We start from the raw sequence: 15,051 nt of genomic DNA, 5'->3' as shown, positions 1-15,051 counted from the left end.
AAACCCAGGGAAGACATCCCTGCACATAAGTCTTATGGAAGGTATTCGTTAAACGAATCGTATTGTAACACAAATTTCGATCGTTGATATCTGCCCAAATGCAAAAGACAGTTTACAAATTTTCAGTCTTCTGTAGGTTCTTGACAAAATTGTTTATATTCGCACGACCCTGATGGTAAAATTCTGATCGGTGACAAGGGAATTTCACGTCACGTGTTTTTCTCAGGCTTAGCTGATGGTTTGACTGATAATATTCCAGTGCATTGGACAGATTTCTTTAGTATTTTGGTTTGAATAGGTATATACCCAAGCAATGGATATGGATGAAAACCTAGCCTGAATCTTATTTCATTATCTTTGAATTCAGTCTGTATACGGTCATAGTGCAATTTACCCAAAGAGTAAGTTGACTTCTCGGTACATATTCCAACGGTTGTGCGCACTGAAAACGAACTTGAATTTCATTTTTGTCTATTAATGTTTGTTTATTTCCCTTTTAAAGAGCTGTTTATCTTTTTTTCTAAAATCTCATAAATCTTGATCTTTATCTTGATGAATGTTAGACATCCCGGTAATCAGTTTTTGGTATAAAACCTGGTTCTCAAGTTCTTTGCTTTTAATGATCTTTAATCTTTAGTCACTGACAAAAGGCAGTGAATGCTGTCTTAAACGTCTGTTTCAAATTTTATCCAGTTGCTTGAGTATCTGTCATTTGGTGGTGTCTCGATCGCTTATATCTCCAATAGATTTATTTATTTATATCTGACCACACATACATACATCACGACCTAGTGGTGACATGTAGACAAAAGCCACCCTGGGCTCCCGTGGGAAAATAAACCGGCGTCCTCGTGATTACGTCATGTAGGGGATCTGTCAACGTCACATCACCGCCTGAGAACATCTGTGCCGGGCCACACCAGATCGTCATCCCGATGATATATTACCTTCGCGAAGAAGGTTATGCTTTGGTCAGTGCTCGTGTGTGTGTGTTGTGTGTGCGCGCGCGTGTATGTGTGTGTGTGTGTGTGTGTGTGTGTGTGTGTGTGTGTGTGTGTGTGTGTGTGTGTGTGTGTGTGTGTGTGTGTGTGTGTGTGTGTGTGTGTACATGATAACTCGAGAATGCCTGGATGGATTGTCTTCATATTTGATTTGGGGGGCAAGCCCCTTGTGAGGCCTCGAAATTGAGATTTTGCCACAACTTTCTATGCTACTGCAGCGGCCGCGGAATTTCCGGTTTAGATATCTAATCCCGATCCGCACGGCTTGGGAAATCAACGCGCTAACCACTAGGCTAAAAGGTCCGGACCAGTTTAATAGACTGGTCAGTTAGTGGAGGTTGATCCCCACTGTTACAAGGTTCTGAACATGCTATGATCATGATTTTTGAGTGGTAGATAGCTCTTGTTTTTTCTCACCGCAATTGAGTTCACGAGGATCTGCATGCTATTTTCCGCGAGGCCTCAAGAGCAAGCTGTTTTATCCAAGTAGCTGACCATCTCTAATTAATTAAGCGTTGCCGGTATACTATATATTTCTAATAAGTTAGACAAGATTATGAAACATATCTGCGTCTTCACTCATTCATTCATCCATACATTGATTCATTATTTATATGCGTATCAAATGGGTCTCTTTTAGTCTACATATAGTAGCCCGTTATCCTGAATTCATTGTAAAAACGTAATGACAAAGTCGGATATCGATGCCAGATCCAAGTGCCCAAAAGTCACACAGAAGACGGTTACGTGCGCACGCACGCACGCACGCACGCACGCACGCACGCACGCACGCACGCACGCACACACATACACACACACACGCACAAACAGAATAAAAACTGTACCTCCATTTTCACGAAGGAGGTAATTGTAAAATCGTGGGAAGGCTAGAGTAAGAATACACCCTGATTGTACAAATAAAGTTATGAAACTTTTCCATGATTTGTGTCAGTTTCTCTCTAAAGTAAGATTTACGACTCGGGATTTTTCCCACCATAACTTGTTTCTGTTACGCGGCAGTAAATTGCACATGAAGCCGTCCCTACAATTTGTCATATTGTCCCGCTGGGAAGTAGGGATATGTAATGTTTGTCATGTCATAAAAATGAACGTCGACGTCGCTGGAGGGCATGGTAGAGTTTTGACTGATGACACAGAAACCTAGCTCTAAAAGTCGTACGAAGTTCATTCCAACAAATCTGAAACCTGAAGTTCGATTTGAAACGTAATTTGCGACAGAAAGAAGAAATTTGGGGTAAGTAGGGATATGTCCTGTTTGTCATGTCATAAAAACGATCGTCTCTGGAGGGCATGGTAGATTTTTGACTGATGACACAGAAACCTAGCTCTAAAAGTCGTACGAAGTTCACTCCAACAGAGTCGAAACCTGAAGTACGATTTGAAACTGTAAGTTGTGACAGAAAGAAGAAATTCTGGGGGGGATGCAACGTTAGCTTTAGGGATATGTAATGTTTGTCATGTCATAGAATTGAACGTCGCTGGAGGGCGTGGTAGAGCTTTGACTGATGACACAGAACTATAACTCTAAAAGTCGCACGAAGTTCACTCCAACAGAGTCGAAACCTGAAGAACGATTTTAACTGTAATTTGCGGCAGAAAGAAGAAATTTGGGTGGATGTGGGGATATGTGCTGTTTGTCATGTCATAAAAATGAACGTCGCTGGAGGGCATGGTAGACTTTTCACTGATGACACAGAAACCTTGCTCTAAAAGTCGTACGAAGTTCACTCCAGTAAAGTTGAAACTGAAGCATGATTTTAAAGGAAATCCACGCAATATTAGGGCCTAAAAATCGGATTTTGAAAGTCAATTTATTTTGTGATTTCTATACATGATTAGTTCAAGCAACACTACCACATTGTATAGCGACGCACAAATACGACATCGTTGTGATGCGAGAAGTCATTGAAAATCGTCGCCGGGGGTTTTGTAGGCTCGCGAAACTAAGGTTCAAGTTTTTGCGCGGTTTTAAATAAGATGCTCAAAGTATGAACTTATTACGGAGTATGCTAAACAGTGTTACAATGTAGTAAATGTAGTAAACTAGCAAAATAATTTTTCTTTCCATTTTTTGGCCCTAAAATTGCTTTGGTTGCCTTTAAACAGTAATTGTGGCACAAAGAAGAAAGTTTGTGACATATTTTGGTGTAGTGGCCTAGTGGGCGGAAGAGTGTTTGCCTTGCATGCGGTAGACTGTCAGTTTCGATCCCCGAAAGAGTCATACCAAGGACTTGCTTTCTGCTTAGCACTCATTATTTGGAAAAGAGTATGAGAGTCAAACACACACTACTACCAGCGGACTAGCCCCCTGCTGTATTGATTGCACAAAGTTGCATTGTATATATGCACTATCCTTGTACGTTGCGGGAGGACTTTAGCTATAACTTTAACTACACAGTACATCGTTTTCTAACAAATGTAATACACATGTACTCTCCGATCAAAGGAATGGGTTCGGCTGTTTTTTACGGTTTTAGGCGCGTTTTTTTTTCGGGCTTTCTACTTTATCATGTTTTTTTGTCGCTATAAACATGACAATGTAGAAAGCCCGACAAAACGCCTAAAAACACGCAACAAAACAGCCGGACCCACTCCTCTGATTGGAGAGTACTAGCTAATGTAAGGCCGAACTCAAAATATATCTAACTAAAGTTGAGGCTAGCTCATCAGATTTTGTATTTTGTGCAAAGTCACAAATTTGTGTCAAAGAATTTCATAGCATGGCTCTACAATGGGTCAGTTGATATCATCTAATACACATGGGAACTTAAATCCCACATGTAGAGTTTGTAGCCATATTCTATTCAAGTATGCTCGCATATCTTATACAAATATTACCATATATTCTATAGAGATCTTATGATTTTATACAGGTATTCCCGCATACCACATCATTTTTAATTGTGCAAAGTCACAAATTTGTGTCAAAGAATTTCATTAGCGTAGCCCTACAATGGGTCAGATGATATCATCTATACACCTGGGTACTTAAATCACGCATATAGAGTTTGTGGGTCATATTTTATACAAGTATTCCCTTGTACCTTCAGTTTTCAGTACATGCCTTGAGGGCGATCATTTTTCACAGCAGAACTGATAGTTAAAAGTGGTTCTCTTTGTGAAGCCTACACTCATTCATCATCCTATTATCCATGGCTGTCTCTCTGCGTCACTAAAGTCGTTTTTCAAGACCTGTTTGTATCAATGATACCTTATCCCTAAAGACTCCTCCTGACTAAGACTAATCTCCTAGAAGCTGCATGGCTTTTCGTTGTTACCTACATGAAAAATGGAGGTATAGTTTTTACTCGGTTTGCGAGCGTGTGTATGTATGTGCGTCTCTGACGGAATAACTTAAGAACCTCTGGATGGATTGCAATGATATTTTGTACGTGGGTAGGTGTTGTGAATATGATGGTCATGGTCTATTTTGGGCCTCCTAGTGGCCGACCTTGGTACTGCAGCAGAACTTCTATTTTATGTATCTTTTGCCATGGACATGCTGTGGTCTTGCTACCTTTGAGAAATGTAGCAAGTCTTTATCATTTAATACAAAACTGAAGTTGAGTTAAAGCCAAAGAAGTACTAAAAAAGAGAAAGAGAATTGTCAAATAAAACTATATTTCAGTAAATTGGAAATATATACTGTAGATGTATGTCATGTAGTACTTACTTTTGCAATGGTTTTATTTTGCTGGTGTTTGAGTTTGCGTTTAAAACAATTCTGTAGTGCAGTAGAATTACAAAACACGTATTCATGTTTTTTTAGTTCCCGTTAAAAGATCACTACAAAAATACAACCTCCCAAATACTTCAATATCTATCGTAATTGGAACAAGAAAAAGTTGCCTTTTTTTATTTCATAGAAAGTCCCGTAAACATATGCTAAATTTTGTTTAGCTGAAATCAATAAACAACAGCTTTGAAACATAAATCTTTATTCAGATTCCAAGGTCAAGACTAGAAGTATGTAATTAACCGAGTACCAAAATGTACTGGTGCAATGTTCTTCAAAGGATTGCAGATAATATTTACAACCACAGTGTCTAAAATATACAAGAAAATACAACCCTTTGTTCTGCATCATATTAACAAAAAGTAACTTCTTTGTTTTTAAATCTAGTTACAGTTAATTGTTCGTGTAGTTTGTGGCATCAACTTTGGGTGTGTGAATATAAGATTGTGAAATAAGTATGAAATCTATCTACAAATTGACATATGAAATCACCCAAAGACATTAGTTTCAATATTAATCTACAGTGTCTGTACATATTCAAGTTCAGAATAGCAGTATTATGTAAGGAATGTAACAGTCAGAAAAAATGAACAGAATTTCTACACAATTTGATACAACTTTGGTAGACTTTTTTGAAACAAGGTATATTCAAGATTGGGAATGTTCAAAGCACTTTGCATTTGCGTCTACTTTTTGTTACATTTGTAGCAATACTTTAATCTGAGTCTTGTGAAATTGCCACACAATCTTAACACACATTGTACAGTAATGCACAATATCATTGTCAACTTTCTAGTCTTTTTTATCTTTCTATTTGTGCATTTGCCAATATAAACCAAGAGGAGTGTTGTGGGAATTTGTTAGAATCCCCCGTAGAGTTGACATTGATATTACAAACTTATTTCATCCTCTCTAAATGCAAGAAACTCTGGCTATTCTATTTCCTGCCCTCACTCCCACATGTCTGAAGAAATTATGGCTATTCTATGACGTGTGCTTACTCCCACATGTCTGCGTACGGGTCTATCTGTCTCTCGGTGTACGCCTTTCTGAACTTCTCATCGAACATGTTGAGATCGCCCTCGTCTCTAAGCACGCCCTGCAGGAAGAAAAAAAAGTTTGTCAACAACAACAAAAACAACAACAAAAACAACAATTGTCATGGAAGCTCATCTGTGTTGGTAGTATTAAATCATATACATAGTACAATGCTAAACTTTCTTCCAACACTAAGGTATACAACGACCAAATTTTCAACGACCACTGACGCCTTCTTTAGGATCAATAATGACCCATCACATCAGAACAATTGTAGTAGCATATCAGGGTTGTCGCCAGCTTTAAATCTTTTTCCATTCCACTCATTGTTTGGGTGCCAGTGTTGTCAAATTTCCTTAAATCTGTCATTTTTAGCTTACAAAAATACATTTTCATCATATTCATGTCATGAAGTTCAGTTCTTTTGGATGGACACAGTGAAGTTTTTGTCCGTTCCCCTGTCCTAGGACGGGGGGATGGGTCCTAGAGACAGCGATGTAGCATATATATAGAGTTTTTCATGTGACACCAGTACCACTGCAATGTTGGTGTCCCTATTCGCATTTCAGTAAATCATAGCTGAAGCACTTTTTAATGTTTTCTTACTCTCTTAAATAACCACTTTTTAAAGTCTATAGCTCAAAGAAGAAAACACAGATTTTTTCCGAAGAATACTTAAAAAACTGCAGATGAAGCATAAGAATACTGTTCATATTTTAGCAATGATCCACTCAAATGCAAATAGGGACACCAACATGGCGGCATTACCTGCCTGCTTCATTGATATGGAAAGTGTGCATAGCATATTTTATAACCCCATGTATAGAATTGTTTTTGACCACTTTCCTATAGTTTCTTTTTCAACCACCCCTAAGTTTAGAGAATGGAATCGCCCACAGGACAATATGTTCTGGAAAGGCACGTACCTTTGGCAGGTATCCCAGCAGCCTCTCTGCGTGCTCTCGGAGAAGTTTCTGTCGCTCCTCCTCGATGATCTGGCGGCGGAAGGCCTGCGCCTGCTCCTCCTCCATTCGCGCGGCCAACTCACGCTCCTGAAACAACGACAAAACATTAGCGTAAAGTTCATCTATCAGTATCATCATTTATGAAGGTTAGACATCCAGGTAAACAATATATAAAGACATGGAAGTAAATCTCTCAATTTTATCAAGTTGTCTCTATATATCAGTATCATAGTCCAATAAATTCCTCTGCTTTTGTATGTTTTTTCCTGGGACGACCCTGGGATTTTTTGCTAATGAAATAAACAATTGACTAATTGATACCAGATATGATAAGGTGGTTGCTCCAAGCAAATGAACAACAAAAACTGAAATTTTCATCTGTGATGGTAAATGACATACTTTGTGTACGAAAAAAAAACTTGAAAAAGAAGCATATAAAATCTTCATAGAATTTGTTCAAGACAAAACATTAATTGAAACACTTTATATCTTTTTTTCACTTCCAGCACTTTTCCTTGACAACAAAAGTTTTTAATCTTTTTAATGTTTAAAGAGGATGTTGAGCACACCCACAAAAAATTTATGACAGATTTTCTAAACTTTCTTTTAACTTCTTGCAACTTATGAATAGCAAAATGCTAAGAATCTAAAGACTCTTCCTTACCCTGTCCTCGGCGAATTGTTTCCTTCTGTCGTCGATGAGTTTCTCCACAGCGCGTTTGTGCTCCAGCTGCTTCATGCGTCTCTTCTGCGCGTTCATCTGTTCGATTCTGTCGTCCTCCGCAAACTTCGACAACATCTGCTGACGGAACTCCTCTTCCTCCTCTCTCTCCGCCTGGAAAGAAGATTGTAAAATATTTGTTTATTTGCGTATTTATTTATTTTGTGTATTTGGATTTTCCATACTACCTGTGATTTTCTATCTGTGATTACACATCTTCCAATAAGTGTTCAAGGATCAAAACAGATAGAAATCCTGAGAGTTCTGCTGCAGTACCAAGCAAAGCTACTAGGAGGCCCAAAATTTAGTTAAACCTTCATTGCAATCCATCCATAGTATCTTGGTAAAGGTAGTTCCATAGCCTTTTGAGACCATACATGCAATGGGTTGTTATCTACTGTGTCTAGGGTACGGTATTGGAAGATGGAGCCCATCCCTCTCTTTCCACCGCCTTTAACCTCCCTAACCAAAGTCAGGTACCCATTTTTACACCAGGGTGGAGTGACGAAAGTTGTGTAAAGTGACTTTCCCAATGGCACAAGATAGGTGGCATGAGAGGATTCAAACTCAGGACCTCTGGGTTCTGGGCCAAAACACAGTTCGCTGGCATGACAGGATTCGACCCCAGGACCTCTGGGCCAAACACCCTGCCGTTACGCCACACATCCCTACCCCACAGAGTTCCTTGAGTTCTAGATAAAGAAGAATCCTTGCTGTACCTCTTGTCAGAGTCTCTTGTACTCTTAGTGTAAGGCGTTCAAAAGACGCCCTGATGCCTTGCTAGCTAATAGGCTGAGCTGAATCAATAGATGAATGAATAAAGAACCTAGCCCCACCTCTTGCCAAAGTCTCTTGTACTCTTAGTGTAGAGCGTCCAGAAGACGCCATGACGCCTTGCTAGCTAATAGGCTGAGCTGGACCAATAAATGAATGACTAAAGAACCTAGCCCCACCTCTTGCCGGAGTCTCTTGTACTCCAGCTGTTCGCGGTGAGTTTTCTGCAGCTCTAGCCTCTGTCTGATGCGGCGCTCGAACTCGTCCATCTCCTTCTGTCGCTCCGCCTCCTCCTGCTCCTCCAGGTACAGCTCCATCCGGATTCGCTCCATCTCCTCCTGCTCCTCCTTCGCTGCCGCAACCTTCTTTGCGAGCTACGGAAGACAGCCAAACAAAGAAACTACATGAATACTTCTTTTAGGTTGATACCAAAGTTCTGTATTCAGAACCAAAGAATTACAACAGTCAACGTTTCTGTGACCATCTGTCACCTTCCGCAACCTTCTTTGCGAGTTACAGAAGATAAACAAACACTTTAATCAAGTTGATAAACAACTCAGTAACAAAGTTCTTTATTCACAACCAAAGAGTTACAACAGCCGACGTTTCTGTAACTATCTTTCACCTTTTGCAACTTTCTTTACAAGCTATGGAAGACACAAACAAACAGCTCCATGAATACTTTAATCAGGTTGATAAATGACTCAATAATTAAGTTCTTTATCAACAACTAAAGAGATACAAGGGCCAACGTTTTTGTGACTGTCTGTCACAAGCAAGCTACAGAAGACGAATATAGATGAATAGCTTAATAACAATGTTCTGTCATTTTTGTTCTGAGAAAAGCAGTAGAAGTAGTAGCATCCAGTATTGTAGCAGAAGGACTACTGAAACATTGGTATATGCTGGACAAAACCTTCATCTTTTCATGAAGCTTAGAGACCTATACTTTCAGAGGCTGAAGAATGTTGTTGACTCACCTGAGACTGTACTTTGGCCTTGGCTTCCTCTCGTTCTTTCATCTCCGCCATACGCTGTTCTTCCCGCGCCTGCTGAACCGACGCAAACTCCAGGATTCTGTAGTAACAAATCAACATGTAGTCAGAACAAAGTATAATGAAAACAGGGCTGTCTGCAATCTTTTTCCATCCTACTTATATTGTTTGGGAGCCCGTCTGGTTAATCTTCAATTTAAAATCTGTCATCTTAAGTTTCCAAAATACATTAACATCAGTTTCATGGACGGATGGGGTGAAATTTTTGTCTGTACCAACAAACAAATATCTGTCCCGAGACAGAGGGACAGGTCCTGGAGACAGCCATGAATGAAATACTATTACTGCACCAAAGATACAAAAACCGTAAGTCCTGCTGCAGTACCAAAGTTGGCCATCAAGAGACCCAAAATCGACCATGACCACTGAGATCACAACACCTACGTACCCACGTACCAAAAACTATTGCAATGCATCCAGAGGTTCTTAATATATTCCAGCTGGACGTACGCACACACACATGCAAACAGAGTAAAAACGATTCCTCCATTTTTCATGGAGGTAACAAATTTACAACTACAACTACACAGGAAGTGACCCCTGACCTCCTGTTCTCCTCCTCCATTCTCTCGCGCTCCAGCCGTTTCCAGTCCTCCCGTTTGGTCTTGAACTCCTCAATGAAGCGCTGCGTGGCGCGCTGCTTCTCAAACTTCATCTCCATCTCGCGCTGGTCCTCCTCATAGATCTTACGCACGATCTCATCGATCATCAGCTTCTCCTGCGGGGTGTCGCCAAAAAATTGTTTTGAAACAGTTCAATAAAACAGCACAGATTTGTGTATCGGTACAAAATTTTAAAACACTTCCCATAATACGTCAATTATGAATATGAACTCCTCTACAAGGCAATGGCAAGAATGGCTAAAAATTTAATGCAAACATTTGCGAGCGAATATGGACTATTTCACTCCCCATCTTTTCCAAAAGTGTGATGTATGTTTGCCAAATCTTTTGGGAAATAACATTTTCTATGTTGTTGCATACTACACATGCTATGTGCTACATATTTGCTGTTTCTATGTCTGTCATTGTGAAGCTGAAACTTATTTTACAAAATCAGTTTAGCTTGACTCTTTGTTATCAGTTTTTCTTGGTTCTTATGAATAGAATACTGTAAATGAATTTGAGTTTGCATGGTTTTGATTTCGCAGTAAGGTGAAAATGGAGTGTTCGCGGTGGTTTTGAGTTTATGCTACAGTAATGGTTGCCGCGAAAACCACGAACATAAAACCATTGCGAACATAAAACCACCGCAAACATTTCTGCATTTCAGTAGTTAAAGATCAACGATTTCTTGATGTAAGAACTAAGACACTCACCTTGAGGAACTCCTCGTAAGCCTGCTGTTTCTTCTGCTCCTGCTCCTCCAGCTGCCTCTCCAGCTCCTGTTGGTAGCGGATCTTCTCCAGGTACCGCGCCTCCTCCTGCTCCAGCTCCAACTTCGACGCACGCTCAGACTCTTCCTTCATCAGCTGCGCAATCTCTGCCTCTCTGGACTGTAAGGAAAAAAAATCAAGTTCTAATTTGCATCTTATTGTGTACATCTTTTTCTAAGCTACCTGCATACTGAATATCATGCAAACCTGTCGTTCCTTTGTTCACAGTTCAGTTATCCTCCTTTAAAATTTTAAACAAAAACATCCCTGCAGCTCCATAGCAAGCTGCTAGGGGTCCACTTCTTCCTTACATCACAAGCTATCTGCCGCCAAAAAATCAAGACCACGGCATGCCCATGACAAAAGATGAAAAAAAACGGATGTCCTTCTACGGTACCAAGGTCACATCGACATTGATCTTCATCTTCCCAACATACCAAATATCATCACAATCCATCCAGAGGTTTTAAACTTATGCTGACCACAAATATACGGAAACACACAGACACACACACCAAAAACAATACCTCCATTTTTCATGTAGTTACAACACTACTGCATAATATAGAAGAGAGTCCTAAATTTTACAATATGCATGTAACAGGATACAATCTATAAGAGCTCTACATTGCTAAAAAGGTTATTCAAAGGGTGGGAAGCAATTTGAAAATACATGACATTCCTGCACGACAAAAACATACCATTTTGTCGTACTTGATGGCTTCTTTCTCTGCCAGTTGTGCAGCTCTCTCCTTGTTCAGGTATCCTGCCTTCAGCTTTTGTTCTAACTCACGCAGCTCCAAACTGCACAAGGAGACAAAAAAATAACATCAACAATTAGTAACTTTCCATATTCTACCTTTCATAACCACTGTCTTTCACAATTCAAAGATAATTGGCAACATTTCCTTCTCCACATAGCCTTAATAAGGGTTTGCCTAAACACCTCACCCAAACTCATCCAAACTCACCCAGGTCTAATATGCAGTGTACATGGGGCAATGACCTTATGTGACACTCTGGATACATTGTCTATGAAATTATGAATACAAAACATGCAGCAAGTCATAATAGATTTTCATGTTACTCCGCTTGTTCCAAGATGACAAGGCATTTTTGCCTACCATATTGGATTGTCATTGTTTGGGTCCACATGGAAAGGTTCTTTATACCATTTTTTGTTCGACAGACGACAGCAAGATAAGACGGTGGATGCTGTGGATGTCTTATCGTGCTGTCATCTGTCGAACTAAAAAGAAAGGTATAGGATAAGAATTTAGACTAAATTCAGATAAGTTAAAGCCCTGCTGACCTGTTTTCCCTGATCTGTTGTCTCATCTTCTCGTCTCTCATGGTCTCCAGTTTGATCCGCTCCATCTCCAGCGCCAGGCGCTCCTCCTGTTCCATCTGCTGCTCACGGAGCTTACGGGACTCCTCCGCCTGAAAGGACGACAAAACAATTCAACATTCGGTTTGACACATCCTGATCCAGGGCTCGAAATAGTGGGTGCATGTGCACCCAGTGCACCCAAAATTGGAGCTGTGCACCTAATTTTTGACTGTGGGTGCACGGGTGCACCTATATATTTTTGTAGCCTATACTATAGGGTCAAGGTACTATTGTACACTAGTATACAGAATATTCTTGAAATGTAAGTATAAAAAGCAGCATGATAACTTTTTGCTGTACTTTATTTAATGTATTATTTGTTTGAAATTTTAAAGTTAGCTATAGAATTACAGATTGAAGTTCTTAAGAAAGGCAGCAGCGGTAAACTTTGTAATTATGTTCAGAAGAACTTTAAACTTTATTTTATCTGGTGCACCCAAAATTCTTTCTGTGCACCCAATTTTTTGAGTTGGGTGCACCAGTGCACCTATTCCCAAAGATGAATTTCGAGCCCTGTGATCTTTACTACACCAGGGCTCGAAATTCTTTTTTGGAGATAAGTGCACTGGTGCACTCAACCAAAAAAATTAGGTGCAAAGAAAAGTTTTGGGTGCACTAAATGAAATAAAGCAAAACATGAGTTTGACACTACTGCCTCCCTTTATTAAGAACTTCAGTCTGTAATTCTATCCAGATGTCAAATTTCAACCAAGCAATATACATGTATCAAATAAAGTACAACAAAAGGTTATATTGCTTTTTCTGATACTTACATTTCAAGAATATTCTGTATGCTAGTGTACAAGAGAACCTTTACCCTATAGTGTACAAAAATATCTAGGTGCACTGGTGCACCCACAGTCAAAAATTAGGTGCACAACTCCAATTTTGGGTGCACACAGGTGCACATGCACCCAGTATTTCGAGCCCTGTATACTATATTGTTATTCATCTGAAGTACAGCCAGTAGGTGCCTGTTTGAGAAGTGAGGCTGTTGTAGTCCCTTTTAACGTGCTGGAGGCACATCCTCGATCACGAGACCCGCATTTGACGTCCCTTCCGAAAGACGATTGCAGCTCCAACAAGGATACCCTTCCCTGTATTCGAACTGGGGTATCACAGTTACCAACTAATTGGAACCAGGAGCTCAACTGTGAGGCTCCTACCAATTGAGCTACAGGGACATCTTAGATAAGTAAACTAAAAGAAGCACCGGGACAATGCAAACTTCTTCCATTCTACTTCTACCTCCAAATATTGAACCCCCAATATTGAATGAATTTACAATAGCGGTGGAAATAAGTGAATTTACAGTAGCCTACCTTAGCGAGTGAATCCTCCATCTCCCTCTCCGTCTGTTCCTGTTGCATTCTTCGGATGAAACGTTTGTTCTCCACACGATCATCGGAAGCCATGTTGGCGGCGAGGAGGCGGTCCTGGGACAGCATCTTCATCCGGTCCTCTCGCAGCTCCTCCTGGCGACGGTTCTCTGTCCGCATGCGGTCCTGGTACGCCTGGTCCATACCGCGTCTTAATGATGCCTGGAAGAAAATAGGAGGGTTTATGTCAATCTCCAAGCAGGTGTATGGGGGACATAGACATGGAAGAAACAGGCGGTTTTCTTTAATCTCCAAGCAGATGTACAGAAGACATAGACATGGTGAAAAATGTGATTTTCTTTCAACTCCAAGCAGATGAACAGAGGAGACAGACATTGTGAAACAGGTGGTTTTCTATCAATCTCCAAGCAGATGTACGGAGGAGACATAGACAAGGTGAAACTGGTGGTTTCTATTAATCTCCAAGCAGATATATGGAGGAGACATAGACATGGCGAAAAATGTGATTTTCTTCCATCTCCAAGCAGATGCAAGGAGGGCACATAGACATGGTGAAACAGGTGGTTTTCTATCAATCTCCAAGCAGATGTATTGGGACAATGGCATGGAAGAAACAGGTGGTTTTCTTCAATCTTCAAGCAGAAGTATAGAGAGCACAAGATGTTGAGGGTATCAAATTAAATGAAATAGTTGTTGAAGAAACATGGATTTTTTTCAAGCTCCAAGCAGATGTACAAAGGACATAGACACGAAAGAAATTGGAGGTTTTCTTTGATCTCCAAGCAGATGTAGGGAGGGGACATAGTTATTGAAGAAACAAGTGGTTTTCTTCAATCTCCAAGCAAATGCATTGAGGGTGCATAGATTTCGAAAGAAATAAGTTCTTTTTTCTTCGATCTTCAAGCAGATGTATGGAGGGGACATCGGAACATTTTTTGACTGCTCTGTCTTCTGCACTTTGGTCACATTTCTCTATCTGTGTACTTTTCGAAATACTGTCATTCATCTAAATTTTGTCATCACAACATGGTACCTGTCATTATGATACAGTACCACTGATTGGTTGAAATTAAATGATGAAATTAAAGCCCGACAGTTTTTGAAAACATTGCTGTGTTCAATAATCCTCCTCAGAAAGATATAAAACATAAAGGTTGTAACCATGAACAGTTTTTTACACCCCTCCCCCACACTCATTCATTCCCGAACAAGTTGTACTTTTCACGTTGTTTTCTAACCACTTCAAAAACACATCAAGTACACACTTAGCAAACACTACAAAAGACACAGATAATATGTTTGCACTTAAACGTTTGAAACATATCACGGAAGAGCTATAAATAATTCAATGAGAATCTAAGTGAAGTCATCAAAAATTATGGTCCCAAATGAGAACCCGCTAAACACACAGAAAAACACCTGTAAAATTAGAAAATTCTGGCTCACAGAAGAAAACCATGACAATGACAGCACTTCAAACTTCTTCAGCGTACTCACCATGGTGGAAAATGTGTCGATAACTTCTCTATTTCCTGTAAAAACGCGAACTTTTGACAACTTCTTCAGAATCTGTACCGCCAAATACAAGACAGATGTTTGGTAACTTACGGCAACCGGAGCCTCGTTTTCAATCCT

The 15,051-nt window shown here is 40.0% G+C and overlaps 1 protein-coding gene across 1 annotated transcript; it reads right to left on the bottom strand.

The window, feature by feature from the left end:
- Positions 1-4,943: 4,943 nt before the first annotated feature.
- LOC136425102 (meiosis-specific nuclear structural protein 1-like) lies at positions 4,944-15,046 on the bottom strand. Its single transcript, XM_066413893.1, has 11 exons — positions 14,914-15,046; positions 13,399-13,617; positions 11,999-12,126; positions 11,388-11,490; positions 10,630-10,806; positions 9,857-10,029; positions 9,237-9,333; positions 8,436-8,630; positions 7,426-7,596; positions 6,723-6,848; positions 4,944-5,857 (listed from the first exon to the last, which is right to left on the bottom strand). Exons 1-11 carry the CDS (start codon positions 14,914-14,916, stop codon positions 5,756-5,758), a joined length of 1,494 nt encoding a protein of 497 aa, XP_066269990.1. The 5' UTR covers positions 14,917-15,046; the 3' UTR covers positions 4,944-5,755.
- Between the last annotated feature and the right edge of the window lie 5 nt (positions 15,047-15,051).

The sequence above is a fragment of the Branchiostoma lanceolatum genome, chromosome 19 (assembly GCF_035083965.1).
Source record: "Branchiostoma lanceolatum isolate klBraLanc5 chromosome 19, klBraLanc5.hap2, whole genome shotgun sequence".
NCBI classification, from domain to species: domain Eukaryota; kingdom Metazoa; phylum Chordata; class Leptocardii; order Amphioxiformes; family Branchiostomatidae; genus Branchiostoma; species Branchiostoma lanceolatum.
This window is presented reverse-complemented; position numbering and strand designations above follow the sequence as displayed.